This window comes from Ovis aries, chromosome 8 (assembly GCF_016772045.2).
Source record: "Ovis aries strain OAR_USU_Benz2616 breed Rambouillet chromosome 8, ARS-UI_Ramb_v3.0, whole genome shotgun sequence".
NCBI lineage: Eukaryota > Metazoa > Chordata > Mammalia > Artiodactyla > Bovidae > Ovis > Ovis aries.
In genome coordinates, this window is record NC_056061.1 from 5,918,321 (window position 1) to 5,937,263 (window position 18,943).

Here is an 18,943-nt window from a genome sequence, read left to right on the forward strand (position 1 = left end):
AGAGCAGAGACCATGCTCCTCATTATCCTGCACTCCAGCTCTAAGCCGGCGTGGGACACGACGCAGGGACTGGCGGCTCAGGTGGTGAAGAATCTACCTGAAATGCAGCAGACCTGGGTTCAATTTCTGGGTCGGGAGGATCCCCCGGAGAAGGGACTGATCATCCACTCCAGCATTCCGACCCAGAGAACTCCATGGACAGAGGAGCCTGGCGGGTCACAGTCCAAGGGGTTTCAAAGAGTCTGACACTACTGCATGACTAACACTAATATTTACCTGGGAAGTGAATGAATGATGCAGAGCTCCAGGCAAAGAGCACAAGGCCCACACGTGGCTGTGGCAATGGAAAACAGATGCAAAGGACTGGAACAGAATATACAGGCCTTATTGAAAAAAAAAAAATCTAAGAAAGGAAAATCCAATTTACCATCACCCCAATCTTAAATAATTTTCTGAGTTATAGTAAAAAGTTTAATTTAAAAAACTGTGCAAGCCTTAAGTGCATTATTGTATTCTGTACTGGATCTTGAAACAAGAAAAGGTAATTAAGTTGGAAAATGTGGTGAGATATGAATATGGTCTGGTGTTTAGTTAATAATAACACACACAACATTGGCAGAGTAGTTTTAAGGAATTCTAGATAATATAGGACTGTAACATGAGGGAAAACCGTGCAACAGGTTACAATAGCTCTTTGTGCAACTTTCCAGTAAGCAATTTCTTACTTCAAAAAAAAATTTTTTTAAGCCTATTTCCCAAATGTATCAAACCTTAAATATTTGAATCTACACTAAACATTTCCATTTGTATTTTAAGAAAAGCTATAATGCTAAGGTCTTTTTATTACATGGGTCTTTGGTAATACTACATTGATCAAGGAAAAGAGCAAGGAAATTTTTAGAGGCAGCCAGACAGAAATGGCAGAGGAATCAACAAGATACTAACACTCATATTTAAAAATAAAAATCTTCTGACTCATAATCTGTGATAACCTGAAATGAATATTGTATTACTGTGCAGGAAAATTATTCTGCCAAAAAACCTAATGAATTTTTCTTCCCATTACCACCCCAGTCACACTTTCATAACAATGACAAGACGTTCGAGACTGTCACCAAGGTGAACTGAAGAGACGTGACACTAACTACGACTATCAATAAGCAGAGTCATTTTGATCAGTCCAGCTTCTCTCTAGAGATGTCAAAAACTATATGCGAATACAGAAACATCAGGTAAAATTTGCGTTCCAGTACAGGCCTTTTTTGTTTTTTTTTTAAACATGAGGAACAACTTCCTGAAAATCGGAATGGAAAAATGGAATAGAAATGAAATAAAATAAAACTCTTTCAGAAAGGTATAACAATTACCTGCTTGGTAATTAATTCTATTACCTGAATATACCAGCTGCATTCCTCTTGATGTAACACAAAGCTCAAGTTATTTTTGCCATATTTAAATCCCCTATAACCACGTCGGCAATATTTACTCATCTGATGACTGATGACATGGCCCAACATACTTTATCTGACTTTATAAATATCTGGTATCCTTTTCCAAAATATGACTAACTTTCTTGAGTAGCCAAGTGTTAACCAACTGTTAACTATTAGTTTAGAATAAAGCACAGCATAATGGGAGTCACTGCACTTTCATGACTCACTAAACATGTAACCCTGGTCAAGTCACCAAACCTTTTCATGCCTCAATTTCCTTCTCTATAAAGTAAAAGTATTTCCTACCGAAAGATCATTTAAGGTTTTAAAAGATAAAAATAAATGGAAAATGGTTAGACTAGTGCCTGGAACAGAGTAATTACTCACATAACAAATGTTAAGACGAAAGTTACTATCAATCATTTTTGCACTTTCACTGCCTTCCATAGTGTTGCCTGACAATGCGTTGAAAGAACAACATATTCCCCTTATTAAATGGATCTGCATTTTTTCAAAAAAAGGATAAACTTTTCCCTAGAGGGGACGCTTCTAATAAATTTACCTTCCCTTCTTTTAAGGAAACTGTTCTACTTCCTAGTATAATTTTCTAGGTGAAAATATTCTCTTGTGTCTCAAATCCTTTGTTGTTTTATAGTTGTTCATTATACTAAGACAACATAGGAATCATTATTTAACCAGGACAATCATATTTAAAAAAAAAGATCACCCATGATTACCCACCATACAAACACAGGATAGCTTTGGAAAACAGTTCAGAGAAAACTAAAAAAGATGTAAATCATAAAAGAGAGGGGAAGAGAGAAGGCAGAGTGAGAAAGTCTAGCATCTGTTTAACTGGAGTCCCAGGAGAGGAGAGGGAATGGAGCAGACATGATATTTTAAAAGATAATGGCTGACAATTTTCCAATGCCAATAAAAGACATTACAGATTCAAGAAACCTAATAAATTTCAAGCTTGATAAACAGAAAAAAATGACACCGAGGCATATTACAGTCAAACTTCATGAAACCAATGAGAAAAATCTTAAAAGCAACCAAAGCAAAAGAGATCATCTTTCCAGTACCAACAGTTAGATTTATACCCTAATACATCAAAATTGTCTATGAAGTATAAAATGCCCCAGATAAAACACAAAACCTTAAAAGTACTTCTATAAGTAAAACAATAGACAAGGATATTTTACATAAACATTAAACAAGTTATACAAAACCATAATATTAACAAATTATAATACAGTAATACTGACTGTAATTACCCAGAAAAGGAAGAGAAGTATCTATAATCTGGACAGGTGGAAGAAAGAGGGAGAAGACACTTCTGACTAAGCAGAAGGGTAGGGACAGAAGAGACGATTAAAATATGAAGGTCTCTGAAAGTCAGAAGTAAGACTTGGTGGTAGAGGAATGGCAACTCCATTAAAACAGCATAAGCTACCTCTCATACTACCTTGAGCAAGAGAAACAGAGCAGAGGCAGAATTAAATAAGAGTAAGATTACAGGGTTACATACAGTATAACCTGGAAGGGAGAGAGGGAGAAGATACTGGAAGCAAGACTAGTGTGAAGGAGGCTATAGTAATTCAGGTAAGACAAGCACCTTGTAGTAGCAGAGTTAAAAAGGATGAATTTAGAGGCCATTTCAAGAAGACCTATCTGCATCAGTTTTCCTTCTTGAAATTTTAAAGGCAAAAAAATACAAGATTATTCATAAAAATAACCAAACTATTACAACTAATCTGTATTATGATACAGTTGCCTACTTAATCAACCGAATGACATACATCTTTAAAAAAACAATATTCTATAAAAATACCAATGAGTTCATTAGATAAGTACAATATTTACAATCCATAATTACACATTATTATGACTTTTTCACTACAGATCACTAACATAAGAAAAAATTCCGAGGGCTTTTTCCTCTTTGAAGGCTAATACACAAAAAATGAAAATTCTCTGACTTCACAAGAAGTAACAAACATTTTTATTTTCAAAAGCTCTTTACTAAGAGGCTATCAACTTGGTAATGAACTCAAACAACTCACCAATGCTGGGTGGGCTACCGTAGTTAACTGGTGACTCTGGTGGCCTTCCACAATGCAATGCAGCCAGAGCAGATCCTTTCCACACAACATGCTTGCAGCCTATTAAACAAACATTTTTTTTATTGGATGTAAAGATAGGACACAAGGACAAAAAGCGAGAAAAAGACCGTCTACATGCTGTTAGAAATTTTTCATACTTTTGTTTGTGCGTAGCAAGGACTGTCTTCCAGCTCCTAACAAAGTTTGTACTCCAGGAACACTTTGTGGAATCTCTTGCTCAAGAAGAGGTCCCAGTCGATGACAGATCTGGAGCAAGTGATCGGGTGCTAAATGTCTGTAATACTTCACCTATTATGTGAAAGACACAGAGAAGATGTTTGCTAAATGAAGTAGGGCTACAGGATACAATTATCTATAGTAAATAAAATGTACCTTAAGAAATATAGTAATTTGTTCTTGCTAGTCAACATTTCATTTTACTTGGGGGGAAAAATTCACATTCATCCTGTGAAATCCCTTAATTCACAGTACAAAACAACTACCCAACCATGATTTAATCCACTGAGGAGGAAAAGTGCTAAAAGAATTGATGGAACCTAAATACAGCAAGCTATAAACTAACAGATGCTAGTCAATGCAAATACTGAATGATGAAAAACATATAACCTAAATGGTATGTTCCAGCCTAATATTTTAATTTTCAAAATAAACAAAAAATCATCTAACTATAAACACTTTTTATCACCAATGATTTTTTTAAAAATCTCAAGAATAGTTCAGGATTAAAAAAACTAGACAGTTAATGTTCTCATTACAAAATCTAAAGACATCCATATAATTTCTATGCTGAAATTTATAATTTACCAAAAACTTCACAGAGATAAAGGCCAAATTCCAACCGTTCAATGAAACAAGTCTGACTATAAAATAAATCTACCAACTACAAAGTTTGGGCTGTTTTTGGAACAAATTCAAAATATTGCTTAATTTAGATTAGCATTCAAAACCAAGATGTAAAATGTTTTATTTTTATTATCCATCCTGAAAAGTCTTTTATTAAACAAACAATATTTGCATAATAATGTAAAGATAATTAAATTAGGGGGAAAGGTACACTATGTTTTCACTTTACATTATCAAGTTACAAAAAAATTCTCACTGCAGTACCTAAATATTCTAGTTTAGCTGTTTTCAAAGTGTGTTCTGGGAACTCCTAGGGATTTCTCAAGTAAAAATTGTGAATCTTCATGCTTCCACTGCAGGGGACACAGGTTCAATCCCTGGAGGGCGAACTAAGATCCTGCATGCTGCACAGCACAGCCAAAAAAATTTTTTTTTAATGAATAATATGAAGACACTATCTGCTTTTTCACTCTCATTTTCTCATGAGTTTATTGTAAGTCTTCCAGTAATGTTTCAACAGACTGCCTGTCAAAGGGGATATAAGAAATCTGCCCTCTATTAAGCAAGAGATTAAACATCCCCAAAACGATAAAACAATACCACTCATCTCATAAATTTGTCTTGGGAAATAATGTTATAAAAATTTTTTTACTTATATTAACATGAAACAACTTTATTATATTTAAATGAATAAAAATATTTTAAAACTTGTTTTAATTTTTAAGTGGTAAATATGAATAGATAATACACACAAAGGAACTGCCATAATTTTCCTTAATGTAAAGAGGAGGTGCTGAAGTAAACTTTGAGAACTGCCACTCAAGTTCATTTAGACTAAAAAAAAAAATAGTAACTGGAAGCTTGCACCCTTTGACTCTTTACCCATTTCGTACCCAAGTAGAAAGAGTCAAAAGGTATAAGATTTCCAGTTATAAAATATACAAGCCATAAGGGTATGATGAAGAGCATGGTGACTATGGTTAATAATACTGTATCGTACAACTGAAAACTTTAACAGATCTTAAACTTTCTCATGACAAGAAAAAAAAAGCTTTAAGTATGTATAGCGACAGATGTTAACTAGACTTATTTTGATCTTTCACAATATGTACAAATTTTGAATCATTATGTTGTGCACCTGAAACTAAAATAATGCTATATGTCAACTTCACCTCAGTTAAAAAAAAAAAAGGAGCAAAAAGTAAAGTCTGAGAAAATGTCAAAGAGCCTAAAAAGACAGGACCACATTTTTAAAAAGGTCCACTTATTAATGGCAATTTTAGTATGAATTCTTATAAAACAGATTTTGAGGAAGTGAGGGATTAAGTGATCTCAATCTATCTTGCAGTATGTGTTATACTCTAACTGCAAAAGAACATAAATGTTATTTTTTTTTTAATTAGCTGATATTCATTCTCTAGGTTGAAGCCAATTAAGGGGAACCTATCTTACTTTTTATCTTAATATATTGTCATAGAGACAATATGGAGCCATATTGTCTCACTTTGATTAGACAATTTAATACAGTCTGGCTAATCATTACTGGTAGAATGAATACTTCTGGAAAAGAAGTTCTAAATCAAATAATACATACTACCTCTCAGCTTTCAAGATTCACAAAAGCACAATGATGTTAAAGCCTCTGAAAAATCCTGATAAATCTATTTAATCTTGTTTAATGCACAATTACACAAACCCTAGTTACAGAATCCTTTTTTCCCCTAATATCACCTTGACTCAAAACATACTTTTTCAAGCACTAGTATGATTTAAACAGAAAAAGCATTCAGAAGAGTACACCAAAATACAAAAATTTTAAATGGTATTTATACTCTAATCCTTCCTAAAATAATTTACTTAAAAACTGAAAGTAAAAGTCTCTATTTATAGGGTTCCTTCTAGTTTAAAACTTGTGCATAATTATCCTAATGTGACTTTTTTAAATTGATCAAAATTCTTTTTACAATTTTTAGTTTGACAAGGAAGTTCATTACTTGTTAACTTTAGTTTTGTGATGATCCTGTTTTAGGGTCTTCTTACAAAACGCATTTCAAGTAGTAAACTTGAAAATCTTGATTGAAGAACTGTATCTTTTTAATAAGATATTATGAATCCACTTTTACCAATGACATTGCTCCTTGATTATTTCAATTTTTCAATTGATGAAATAATTTCAATTTTTCAAAGCCAAGTTTCATTTTTAAGTTAGGAGAGATCCTTTGAATTCTTCAACTCCTCCATGCGTTCTGGCTTCGAGATCCTATGCAAACTGACCCCTATGATAGAAACCTTTACCCGTCAACTCTACACCTGAATTCTCCATGTCAGTCTGTGCTTCACTGCCTTCCATGACCTGCCTCTGCCCCTTCTTTTGCGGACATTCTGTGCGTTTCCACAGCACACTAATTAAACTCCTTCCCAAACAGTCCTTTACCCTACTCCTCAGAACTCTGTAGTACTTATCACACCATATTAATTGTTCTTAAAATGTAGGAATCTAATGACAGCTATGATCCTCTTCCCCCAAAAAACACATATATAGTCTCTACCACTAGCTTGCCCTGTTCAGAGGTTCATAAGACTCTACACTATACTAAAACTGCCAATTTACTTGGTCCATGTCCTTCCTAAGAACAGACAGGATTATACCTTGTTCACTTGTCTGCCCAGAACCTAAAACAGTACTTACAGGTAAGTGTTTAACTATCAAGATAAACGAATACATGAAAATACACAGGGGGAAAAAACTGACTTTGCTGGCCATAAAATGGAGAAGTTCCTTAAGGTCTGATATCCCACAGCTCAGTTTCAGACACTCTCATACCCTTTCTCTATACTCTATGGACAGTCTTTATGCCAAAACTTCCCAAATTTGCATCTACAGCCTAGCCTTGCTCACTGAACTTTCTTAAGAGTCTTCTTGGAGTCCCAAGGCCTCCTCAACTCAACATATCCAAAACTACACTCATGATGCTCATGCCAACAGCCCCCTTCAAGTTCCCTACCTTGGTGACTGGCAACATTATCACCATCTCTCTAATCTAAAATCAAGTCACATTTTCACACTGCCCATTTCCCTCTCTCACCTCATTCCAAATATCCCACCACATCCAAATGAATGTTTCTTTCCTAGCCTCAAACCCACATACCTGTCTCTATCTCCATAAAAATCCAATTTCAAATCATCCATTTTTCCCACATCCACTTGTGCCTTCAGTTGTGCGACTCTTTGGGACCCTATGGACCCTTTTCACCTCATTCAAATCTATTCTCCATATTGCAATTAGAATGCTCTTTCCAAAACACCGGTCTGGTGGTCACCTCTACCTAAAGCACTGCAGAGGCTTGTCGTGCTCTTTGGAGATCCAACTCCTTCCCGTGGTCTGCTCACCCTGAATTGCATGTGGAGTCCATTACTGTCCGTCTGCCTTCTCTGAAACACTCCTAGTCCTACACTCTCCAGCCCCCACTTTCCACATTTAGACACACTGGCTTTCTTTCAGGTTCTTTACCCGCACTGTCTCCTGCCAGGCTTTTCCCATGTGGTGTGCTCTCTGCATTTCTCCACCTCCCCTTGCCCAGACAACTCTATTTGCTTCAGACCTTCCCTTTAATGTAACTTTGCTTTCCTTCACTTTATTCAGTCTAGGTATATCATCTTGATTGAACATTCCTGGTGACTTGTTCTTAACTCATGTACCAGTTCATGACTGTACCTTCGACAATGTCATGGGTTTAATGTTTCTCTTAACTTCCCCACGAAAATGTATGAGCCCGCTATATGGATGTAAACCCTGTTGCCATCCACTGAAATTCAGGGGACAAGAAAGAGCTTTTTCAAATTTCTCATATCTCCACCCCACCACCTCCAATCCCAATTAGAAAAATCAACAATCTTTGGTTAATTGGCCATAATTAATAGTTAAAACATGCATTAAATAAATGCACCCTTTCTGTAAACATGGTGCATTATCTAGAGCAGAGGTGAGCAAACATTTCCTGTGAAGGGTCAGACAGCAAGTATTTTAGGCTTTGAAGGCTACTATCTCATATATATACATATATATATATATACACACACACACAACTCTTTAAAAATTTAATAATTCCAGCTTAGGGGCCTTGCAAAAACAGGTCTTCTGCACAACTGACCTGCAACAGCCCAAATTTACCCATTCCTAATTTAAAGAACAATCCCTGGCATCCCGCACAGAAGGACAACAGAATTCTGTGACACAAAGGCAAGTCTGCTCTTGCCTTCCCCATCTTGGCCCAAATCATAAACTCGGGTCACTCGTTTCTCAGATTGCACATTTGTTTTCTAGGATTATCAATTACAACAAAACCTTCTGAAATTGTGACTTGTAGAAAGAAAGGTACAAGGAAGAAACCGAGCTCTTTGAGTGTGTTTATTTTCCTGTATTTTTGGCTAAGCCGATCTGCTTCTGCTTGATATGCTGCTTTATATATGACCACCCTTTTCAGCCAAGAAAATTTTGCCATTATCAGTGAGAAGTATTATAAATGGTGTTATTGGTGGGAAGAGAATGTAAAGAACCTGGAAGCCACCAGCCATACCGTCATTAAAAATTTCTTTTCTCAATTTGTAAAGAAAAGGTCAGTAGTTTGAATTAAGAACTCTGAAATTCAGAGCCTCAATTTAAATTTGCTGAGTGGGAGGAAAACATCTACCAGGGGTCCTAATTCCTAGGACTGGGATTGCAACAGCCACCACCTGGGCGTTGGTCACCATATCTGACACTAGAGTTGGCTGTTAAAACCCTCCACATTACACACTTTCATGTTGAGGAAAATCCTTCTAAACCCAAACAGAGGAAAAAAACTTGAATTTTTTAATGACCTTTTAAAAATGAGATTAGGTCAATATATTCATTCCAACTACTTCATATACCTGTGAGACCTAGAAATGTTAGCCCTTCCTCAGGGCATAATTAAGAAGTCCTAATGAAAGTAAGATCCACCTAATCTTTGGCACCAATATGATCTGATTTGACCAGGCTCTTTACTTTATCCCAATGTATTGAACACCTGACTGGTTCGAAAACAGTTTTTCAGATTTTCTCACATATTTTTTTCTCACAATTTTTTCAGACTTGAAAGGCTAGTTGCTTATGCTTTCTACTATAGTTCTGAGTTATAAAAAGGTCAGCTCAACATAATACAGTTCTTATTTTTAGTCCTATTCTAGCACATAAACAAAAACAGAAATTAAAAAAAATTTTTATTCACTGTTTACTGAGGTCTATTACTAAAACCCAGTCCCTAAAAATCTCAAAACTTCTAAACTTTTAATTTATAAATGTTATATCATTATTACAAAGCACAGGTTAAATTATATTTATACTCTTTAAAACAAGTTTATGTTTTGTGAGCTTTTAGCTTTTCTACACAGGAAAATAATTCTTGTTTAGCTGCTAAATTGTGTTGGAATCTTTTATGACCTCATGGACTGTAGGCCACCAGGCTCCTCTGTCCATGGGATTTCACAGGCAAGAATACTGGAATGGATTGCCATTTCCTTCTTCAGGGGACATTCCCCACCAGGACCCAAACCCACATCTCCTGCATTCGCAGGCAGGTTCTTTACCACTAAGCCACCAGGGAAGCCCAAGAACAGAAATATAGAATAGTTATATTCTCAGCATTTATCTTCACAAGCAAATAAGGTTAAGTATTGTCCTCATTTCACAGAATGAGTAGGAGAAACAGTAGAAAGTGGGAGAAACAGTATTCAAACCCAGGTCTCCCAATTTCAAGTTTAGTGTTATTTCTATTATGTTATAGTTTCCTTTTCAAAACTTGGAGTTTCTCCCTCATTGCCAAAAGGATTTACAAACTTTAGGATTACAAACTTAATAGAACCTATATAACCCCTTTTCAAGTTAAATGCTCTAAGCTGGGTAACTAGTCTCAGAAGGACTCTCACAAGCCTATGATTTACTTGTACTCAGGGTATAGTAAAATTAATACATAATCTTACATGTCAAAATTAATCATGGGGGTCTATTTACTCTGAAATTACTATGAATAAACATGTTTGAAAGACTGTGTCTTACATTCACAGTTTAATCAATCACCTAAGAATTCATTTAGATAATTCAGTTAGTATTAGCAATACATATTTGTCATTTAAATAAAATGCAATACTGATTCTCCAAATTTTATTCATTATTGTACAATCTGACTATATCTGTTTAGAAAAGAAAAAAAACTCTATCCAGATTTAAGGTTTCCACAAACCACAAAGGATGCTCTATAAAAATAATTTAAAACACAACAAAATGACAAAGTTTAACTTTTTAAAATAACATTTTGAAGTTTTATTTTTAAATCAAGTCATTTGCTAAACAAATCTGTGAAATAAGACATTTTCTTTAAAACAGTTACTTAGTGAAGCATAATTTAAAACTCAGATCTATGATTCTGCTAAAAAAAAAAGTTACTATCCACTAACTTAAAGATTGAGAATCCTTAAACCGCGTATTCTTAAGGTACCCATGTAAATAATCTTCAGAGAAAAATCAGTTTCATTTTTAGTAATGTTTCAGTTTTAAACACTACACTCAAAATAACTAGCATCACACATATAATGGCAGCGTAAAGCTGTTTCAGGAAATGCGTGTTTCTCCAAGTTGCCTGGAACTTAGTACTTCCACACCCCAAAACTAAACCAGAACCCAGTGACACAAGTAAAGGTGAGCATTTGGGGGTTTATATTATAAGCTCTGCCAAGACAGGCTATGTGTCTGTTCTTTATCCGGATGGAGACCAACCGGGTCATGCCACCGTGGCCGCGGCCATCTGGAGGCCAGAACACACGGATTCTTTACGTGCTTCCTTTGCAGCAGGCTGCCATCATCCATGTTGCAATGAACAACTTACAACTTACGCCTTACACTACAAATCTTACTCCTCTTAGTATTTAAATTAGTTTTAACTAAGGCAGAAGCTTCATCAGAAACCATGTTGCAATCCCAACTTTCTCAATACCAAAAACTTCTCATCCAACCATCTCTATGCACGTATGTGTGTGTAAGACAAGTAACTAAAGGTAGCTTCACATCTGATGACTGCATTCTCTGTAGTGACCAAAGGTTCTCACAATTTTGTATTTCATCTCTCAATGTCACAAACTTTTATTTTTAATACCCTGAATTCCCAAATGCCATAATGAAAAAAAATTATTTTCCATAGCCTGTTAGAAAATACTTACAGTCCTCTATATTCAATGTTTAATAACATATTAATTCCAAAATAATTTATTTTCACAAATCACTCACATGTCAACAACATAGCTTCTCACAAACAAAACAGAAACTTTACACATTTAAAACTTACCGAATTTTCAATTTGGTTCCTACTATATAACAGCCTTTATCACTTTTAGATATAATTACAAAAGCAACTTAAATATCCTTTTTCTCTAATACACTCATTTTTAATGTTTGACTTTCCTAAAGTGAATGAAAAGTACATTAAAAATAGGAAATTATTCTAAACGTTTATGCTTAGCTGTCTTAACTAATGGCCACTTTGCTTAGTATTAGGGATATTTTTCTATGAATTCTAAAATTTGCATGTGAAAACTACTAGTCACAATGAAATTCACCTACCTGGTATCACTTATCCAAAATAAACTGAGCACAATACAATTTTATTTGCTATTAATTATGTAGTGACAAGATAGATAACAATAAAATTTAGGCAAGAAGAATGACTGCAGAAGGTGAGAAAAGTTTCTAGATAAAAGGAAGAGAAACTTGTGGTCTGACAAAGAAACTCTTTAGACTAAAAAACTGACATTCATAGGATTTATTTAACCTAATACTCAAGAATAAGTTCAACAAACTCTTTTTAAAACTCGGCTTAAAACAGAATCTTTAAACCAGATTACAAAACAACTCCTCCTGAAAATTTCCAAAATACGAAACTGTTGTGATGATTTTAAATTATGAAAATCTCTGTACAGAAGGAACCAGCTGCAACAGCCAAGCTCCCTTCACATATTTCTAAGTGCCATCTGATCATTACCAAAAGAAAGAGCTTCATATATTCTCCAATCAATTCTGCATATTTCAACCACCCAAACATTTCTTAATGTTAACTGTTCCACAAATATAGTTCACAGTCAGACTTGCTATATAGAAAAATAAAATTTTTCTAGAAATCTATCCACAATGCTTTAAAAATGATTTACTTTTTACTTTTACTATACTTCCTTCTTTATATCTTAGGTTTAATTATTTCATCCTTGAATCTACAAAGTAACTACAAAGTAATGCTAATAGTGTCTTTTAAAGTTTTAAGCAGCCAATCTTACATGGTAAATACTATATTCAGAAAGCTATGCATATTGTTTCTGAAATAATGCTTTTTCTTAAAATTCTGCACATTATAAAGCTATAGTTGGGATGACTTCTACTACTAAAGTTCTGATCATAGCAAACACAAACCCTTACATAATACTTGATTTGTACCAGTCAGTTATCACTCACGTAATAATCTTACAAAGTAGGAGCTGTTATTAGCCCCTTGTACAGACTGGGAAACAGACTCCAACAGTGTTTTTCTGCCTCAGAGCAATCATAAACACCACTATGCAGCTGGGAACAGGATAATCCAACTCCTCCTTTATATTCATGCCACTTTACAATTATTCAAGAGTGCTAAGAATTTAACAAGTACTTATTTTAAAATTTTTGTAAATGCCTCCAACTCTTTAAAACAATGGCATAAATATCAATAGAACAACTGCATGTGTAAGAAAAGATGAAGATTTACTTCAGTCCTTCAAGGAAATGTACTATTCCCTTACATCTAACACTATTTCTTCATTATAATGATTGAGACATTAAAACCATGTTACGAAGACTACCAAGCAAAACTTACAATTTCACTAATACTCTATTAAAACCAGAAAAATAAGTCTACAGGACATTTACTTCATTATACGCCACCACCCTCCAAAACTGAAACTGGTTAGATTTTGACAGTACTATGTAACATTTTAAAAATGGTTTTGAATTAGGGATTCCCATTCCAGGTAATATGGATATGAAAAATGAGTAATATGAATCCTTAATTCAAAATCATTTTTAACATGTTATCTATTTTTTTTAACTTAAATCTGGTCTCCTAGGTTTTACACCTATACTTTCAAATTAATCAGCATACTCTAAGTGAGTACTTAAGTAAATCCTATTCAAGACTTCTATTGATCTCTGAATTTAAAACCACCAATGATTTGTGAACTAGTACTTAAACCATGGTGAAATCATACTAATTATAAAAAAAAGTAGTCTACAAAGTGGTTGTGTCTCAAAAACTTCATCTTTTCAAGGGAAAATGATACAATGTCAGACTGGTGCTACAGGAAGTGTCTATACGATTCCCTGATATGAGTGATTTGTCCAGGTCTACTTTTCTGTGTTCTACAAAATAACTCCAAATTCTAAAAAGTTGAGCTCTTCGAAACAATGCATTGCTATTTCTAGTTAAAAATCAGATTTCAATCCATTTATAAGAATGAGAAAACAGGGGCCCAGAGAAATTTTTGACTTGCCAGCGGTTAACCTGCACACTAACTGTTGGCAGGGCTAACATCACAATACACAATCTCCCTATTTGCAATGCTTTCCTTTGAACACAAAGATTTAGATTTCTAATAGAGTGGAATCATTTTTTAAAAGCAAACACCACTACAAAAAAATTGTAATAACTATATCTAACAGATTAGCAAAACAATAACAGTTTGGAAAATACCTTGCACGCAAGAAATGTAATCGGAGTCCCAAACCTGGCAAGAACACTTAAAAATTCTGCCTTAAGATCTCGTAAGTATGCAACTTAAATACGTCATCACTACTTAAGGTGACTAGAGAGTGAAATTTAATAAACCAATTTCACTGTCCAAACTGAAAAATAAATGACAAAGATGGCTCTTAGCGCAAAAATTAGTTGTTTTCTTATTCTGTAAAGTTTGCCTCCTGCGTGACTCTATTCGAAAAATAAGAATTCCAATGAAAGTTTTAAAAAATGCCCGTTTGATTTAAAAGCAACCTCATCCTTTAAAAAAAAGAAAATCCGATTGAATATATACTACTGGGCTAAACATAAAATAAAAATGCTTTAACTTCCTATCAAATTCCATCCACTGTTAAAAATGTTTTGTCTTGAGCAGAGGATAATAATCACAATATTCTTTTACAATACGTTTATCAATGACACTGGAAATAAAAGTATTACCCTTGAAACTTTTAAACTGCTCTTAAAACTCCACTTTCTGCTTGATCAAAACTCAACTAATGTGAATTTTATCTGTAACCTGACTTTAGATGTTGAGCTATGTCTTTTAAGCTCCCAAGTACAAATACTATACCTCATCCTAAATAGCTGTAATTTGAGGTTCTCCAGAAATCTCAATTCGACATAAAAATTCTTACATTTAAAATATTACCCAATTTATCAGTTAACACAAGCAATGAATTCCCAAGTAGAGGCAAATGCTACTGAAACCACAACCGATAGTAGTTATTTTGGCTTCAAACACCAGAACAATCTTCAAACCAATGTTAAATAAATTCAATTTGATAGGAAATAAAACTTTCAGTCTTAAGAATAAATTAAGACAATAGAGAATGCTGTACAAGAGACTTTGCAAGTGCTCATCTAGCTCACCACAGAATTTCAAAAAAAATGTGCTCAAATACCTAGGGTTCTCAGTCAAAAGTCAAACAAAATTAAACCAAATACCACACAGCTAGATACACAGTTTGACGGGTAAGAAAGCACCTCAAACGGTGCCTCGACTGAACAAATGCAAGGAAAAACTGTGCCAGAGAACTCTGAAGTCTAATGGGAATCCTTAACTATCTCATGAGCACGCCAACATGACTGCTCTAGTATAAACATTTGGAAACACTAATCAAAAAACACCACTTCCATCCAAAATAGGTGGATTTTGATAAGATAAAAAAGACAGAACTTATGGTATCCCAAATCTGATGAAGAGATGAGGAATATAAACTCATCAATATTTAAGAGATGAGAAATTTGCTCAAAAAAAGTTGAAAAACATTGGTAACCTTGTTTTTATTGGGAAATCAAATGATATTCCTACAAGGATTAGACAGTCTCACAATCTGGCCAGATACTATTGGCTGCTTCATTTAGAAAATATAAACATAACATTAACCAATAATCTCTACGTTAAAAAAAACACGGCCACCTTCAGTGACTTGGGATTTGTGGGGTTTTATGAAATGCAACAGTGAGTTTGATTAAAATAGGCCAAGATGAGTTTTGTCTTTCCAATTCTTAAAAATGGAGTATTACAATCTTAATAATTCTTTCAGTAATAAGTAAAACATGGAGACCCACGTAAGATTTTGTCAAGTATTTACAAACCTAAAAATTAAATATTGCTGTTACTGAACCTTGAAGTTTGCTTCAAATTCCTTTCATTTTAGCCTAGTATTGAGTAACACTAGAAGAAATCACTACATACTTGAAAACTGTTGTATGGAAATGAATGCGCTATTAAGTCTTTATTAAATTAACTAAACCTCAGTACTTTTAATTCAATACGTGGGAACATTTACCAACAACCTATATTAAATCCTAACATATTTACATACGGAAGTTAGATGTTCGTCTATATGCAAATGAAAGAGCCATCAAAAATCTTGTCATGCCTTCAATCTCGCGGAAGACATTCAAAGCTACTTGCAACTTCCTGATCCTTTCAGAAGCCCTCTTGAGGTAACCTTGTAACTGTCTCAAAACATCAGCTGAAAACATCTCAGAAAAACCAAGGCACTGCAGAGATTTCAAAGGCTTGCTCTTTGCTCTGCCCCCGTTGACTGCCTGAACTGCCCATCACACACAGAGACAGACCACCTCCACGAGTTCAAGAGGACAAATTAGCACCGAATACAAAACTCGCCAATACAAATATCCTACTAGGCCCTTCACAATACTTAAAAGTGATAGCTTCACTTTCAACTTTTTTTAGAAATGACAAAAACACTCACTTCGAAAACCCACAAAATTAAGACAGAGCTATTTTTGAACCTAAAAAACAAAACGTCCCGCTAGAAACTGGAAAAGTTTTACTTGCCTATCTCCACTCCACAGTAAGTATACAGATAAAATTTTTTTAAAAATCAGAACTCTTCAGTGGCCTCCAACACTAGCTTTTAATTGAACGAGGGGCCTAACGCGAGAATTAGCAAAAGGAGAAAAAAAGCCTGGTTCAACGCCTCGCTTTAGGGTTTACAGGCTTTTCACTTCCGTGGAAAAAAAAAAAATCTTGGGCAGATAGATCCAAGAGGTGCCGATGGCCCACGATCATCACACATCCGAACCCTTCCGATCAAAAAAAAAAAAAAAAAAAACCTAAGTCTGAAGGGAAGAGAGTCCCCCTCCAAAAAAACGAGAGATTTAAAAGAGAAAAAGAGGCACACACGTCTTGCTGCGGTTCCGCCGCGGCTGAATAGCCCGCTTGTGAAATGCTAATGCCACTTCGGAGCAGTTAGTCACCAGCTATTGTGTGCGGCAGGAGAAAGCAATGCCGAGCGCGCGTGCAGAGCGAGCGCGCCCGCCTCCCTCGCGCCGCTCCCGCTCCCGCTCCCGCTCCCGCCGCCGCCGCCGCCTCGCGCGCGCCCCCGCGGCCGCACGGACGCGCGCGCCGGCCCCTCCTCCTCCGGCCTTGCACTGCACAACACTCATGACGTATCTTTATTTCTAGCACGTTAACAAAATATCGCAAATAAATCGTCGGCAGCCCCTGCGGCCCCGGGGTGCGGGTCCCCCCCGCCCCACTAGCCCCCTGCAAGTCCCCCGCGCCGCCCCTCCCCAACCCTCCCCGGGGGCCTCGGGAGCTTTCGGGTTCTGGGGCCAAGTTTTTGTCTCGGTTAAAAAAAAAAAAAAATTGCGGGAAATTCAATTTTTATTCGACTCGGGGAAAAGTTTCTTTGCTCCGCGACGTGAATGTCTCACCAGATTCTGGTAGGTCCTGGGATGCTCCTTGCCGGTCCAGTCGGTGCGCCGGGGCAGCAGCTGTGGGGTGCGGGGGGGGAAAGGACGCCCCGTGAGCCCGGCCCCCCGCGCCCCGGCCCGCCCGCGCCCCTCCCCCGCCCGCCCCGCGCCCCCGCCGGCGAGCCCCCCCACCCCCGAGCCCCGCGCGCCCCGGGCGCCCCGGCGGCGGCGGCCCAAGGGCGGTCGCGCGGCGCCACGCCGCCGCCGCCCTTACCTCCTTCTCGGCCACCTCGCGGATCAGCACCTGCAACAACAAAGCGGGGAGAGCTGAGCCCCCCGCGCCCCGGGCCGCGGCCCCGCCGCTCCCGCCGCCGCCGCCCTCCCCCACGCCGCGAGCGCCGAGCGCCGGCCCGGCCCGCGCCGCGCGCCGCCGTCTACCTGAGCCGCCTGCTGACAGGGTCCATCTTCCAGGAACCGGGCGATGAGGAAGTAGAGCTCTGCGCGGGAGAGAGAGGGACACGGGGGGGAGACACACACAGGCTGAGCGGCCGGGCGGCGGCGGCGGGGGGCGGGGGGCCGCGGGCGGGATCGCCCCCCGCCGCCGGCGGCCCCGGCGAGCCCCCCGACTTACCCGATCGCAGCTCCGAGAGGCCTTTCCTCTCACGAGACATGTTTATGGGTCACTTCGGGGCCGCCGGCGGGACGCCCCGCCGCCGAGGGGAAGCGGGGACGGGGCCGCCGCCTGCCCTATAGCTGTCAGTGTGTGTTCACGAGCCCGAACCTCGGCTCCACCATTCAAGCGACGGCGGCGGAGGCGGAGGAGGAGGAGGAGGAAACAACAACTCTCAGGCAAGCGGCTCCAGCCGCCCGCCCGCCCGCCTCCTCCGCCGCGGATCCCTCCGCCGCAGAAAGGAGTCCGCAGCCCTTCGCGGCCCCGGGCTCGGCCGGCCCGCAGCCCGCGCCCCCACCACCCCCCGGCCCAGAGGGGGGGGAAAAAGGAGTGCCTCCGACCCCCCGCCCCCCGCCTGCCCGCGGCCCCGGCGCCCCCCGCAACCCGGCGCGGCGAGACCCCAGCCCGCGGCTCCCGGGGCCGAAGGTGCGATTTATTTATTTATTTCCAGTCGAAGATGTCGGAGCCGGAGCCGCCGGTTGGCTGGAAGGCGCTTTCTCTGTGGAGGCCGATCGCGGGAGGGAGGGAGCGAGCGAGCGAGCAAGGGGGGCCGGGCACGGCTCCGCGGAGGAATCTGACGCACACGGAGCCGCAGCACAGGCTCTATTCAGCGGCCGCTGGCTGGGGCTGAGATGGAAGTTAGTTTCTCTGTAGCAGAAATAGGAAACAAATGAAGCAAAACTGCCCAAAGAGGGGAAATGCCCCGAGGACGGGTCTCGCTCTCACGCGCGCGCACAGACACTACACGCAGAGAGCACTCTCACGCTGGGCAAACTCGGGATCGCGCTACCCTGCCCGAGTTGAATGATAGTGTTTGGTTTCTGTCTCTTTGCCATGTGCATGTGTATAAATGCTGCGGATGGGCATCTGTG

At 38.4% G+C, this 18,943-nt stretch overlaps 1 protein-coding gene across 5 annotated transcripts in view; it reads right to left on the minus strand.

Annotated features, from left to right (window-relative positions):
- The window catches only part of PHIP (pleckstrin homology domain interacting protein), a 125,126-nt gene extending 106,856 nt beyond the window's left edge, over nt 1–18,270 (minus strand). For all 5 annotated transcript variants that reach the window (XM_060419190.1, XM_027972299.3, XM_027972298.3 and 2 more), the window contains exons 1-6: nt 18,033–18,270; nt 17,840–17,898; nt 17,676–17,705; nt 17,423–17,482; nt 3,697–3,847; nt 3,500–3,598 (exon numbers count right to left, since the gene is read on the minus strand). In XM_060419190.1, the coding sequence (XP_060275173.1) occupies nt 3,500–3,598; nt 3,697–3,847; nt 17,423–17,482; nt 17,676–17,705; nt 17,840–17,898; nt 18,033–18,072 (439 nt within the window). In that variant the 5' untranslated portion in view covers nt 18,073–18,270. The remainder of the gene's footprint in view (nt 1–3,499; nt 3,599–3,696; nt 3,848–17,422; nt 17,483–17,675; nt 17,706–17,839; nt 17,899–18,032) is intronic.
- Nucleotides 18,271–18,943: the final 673 nt, after the last annotated feature.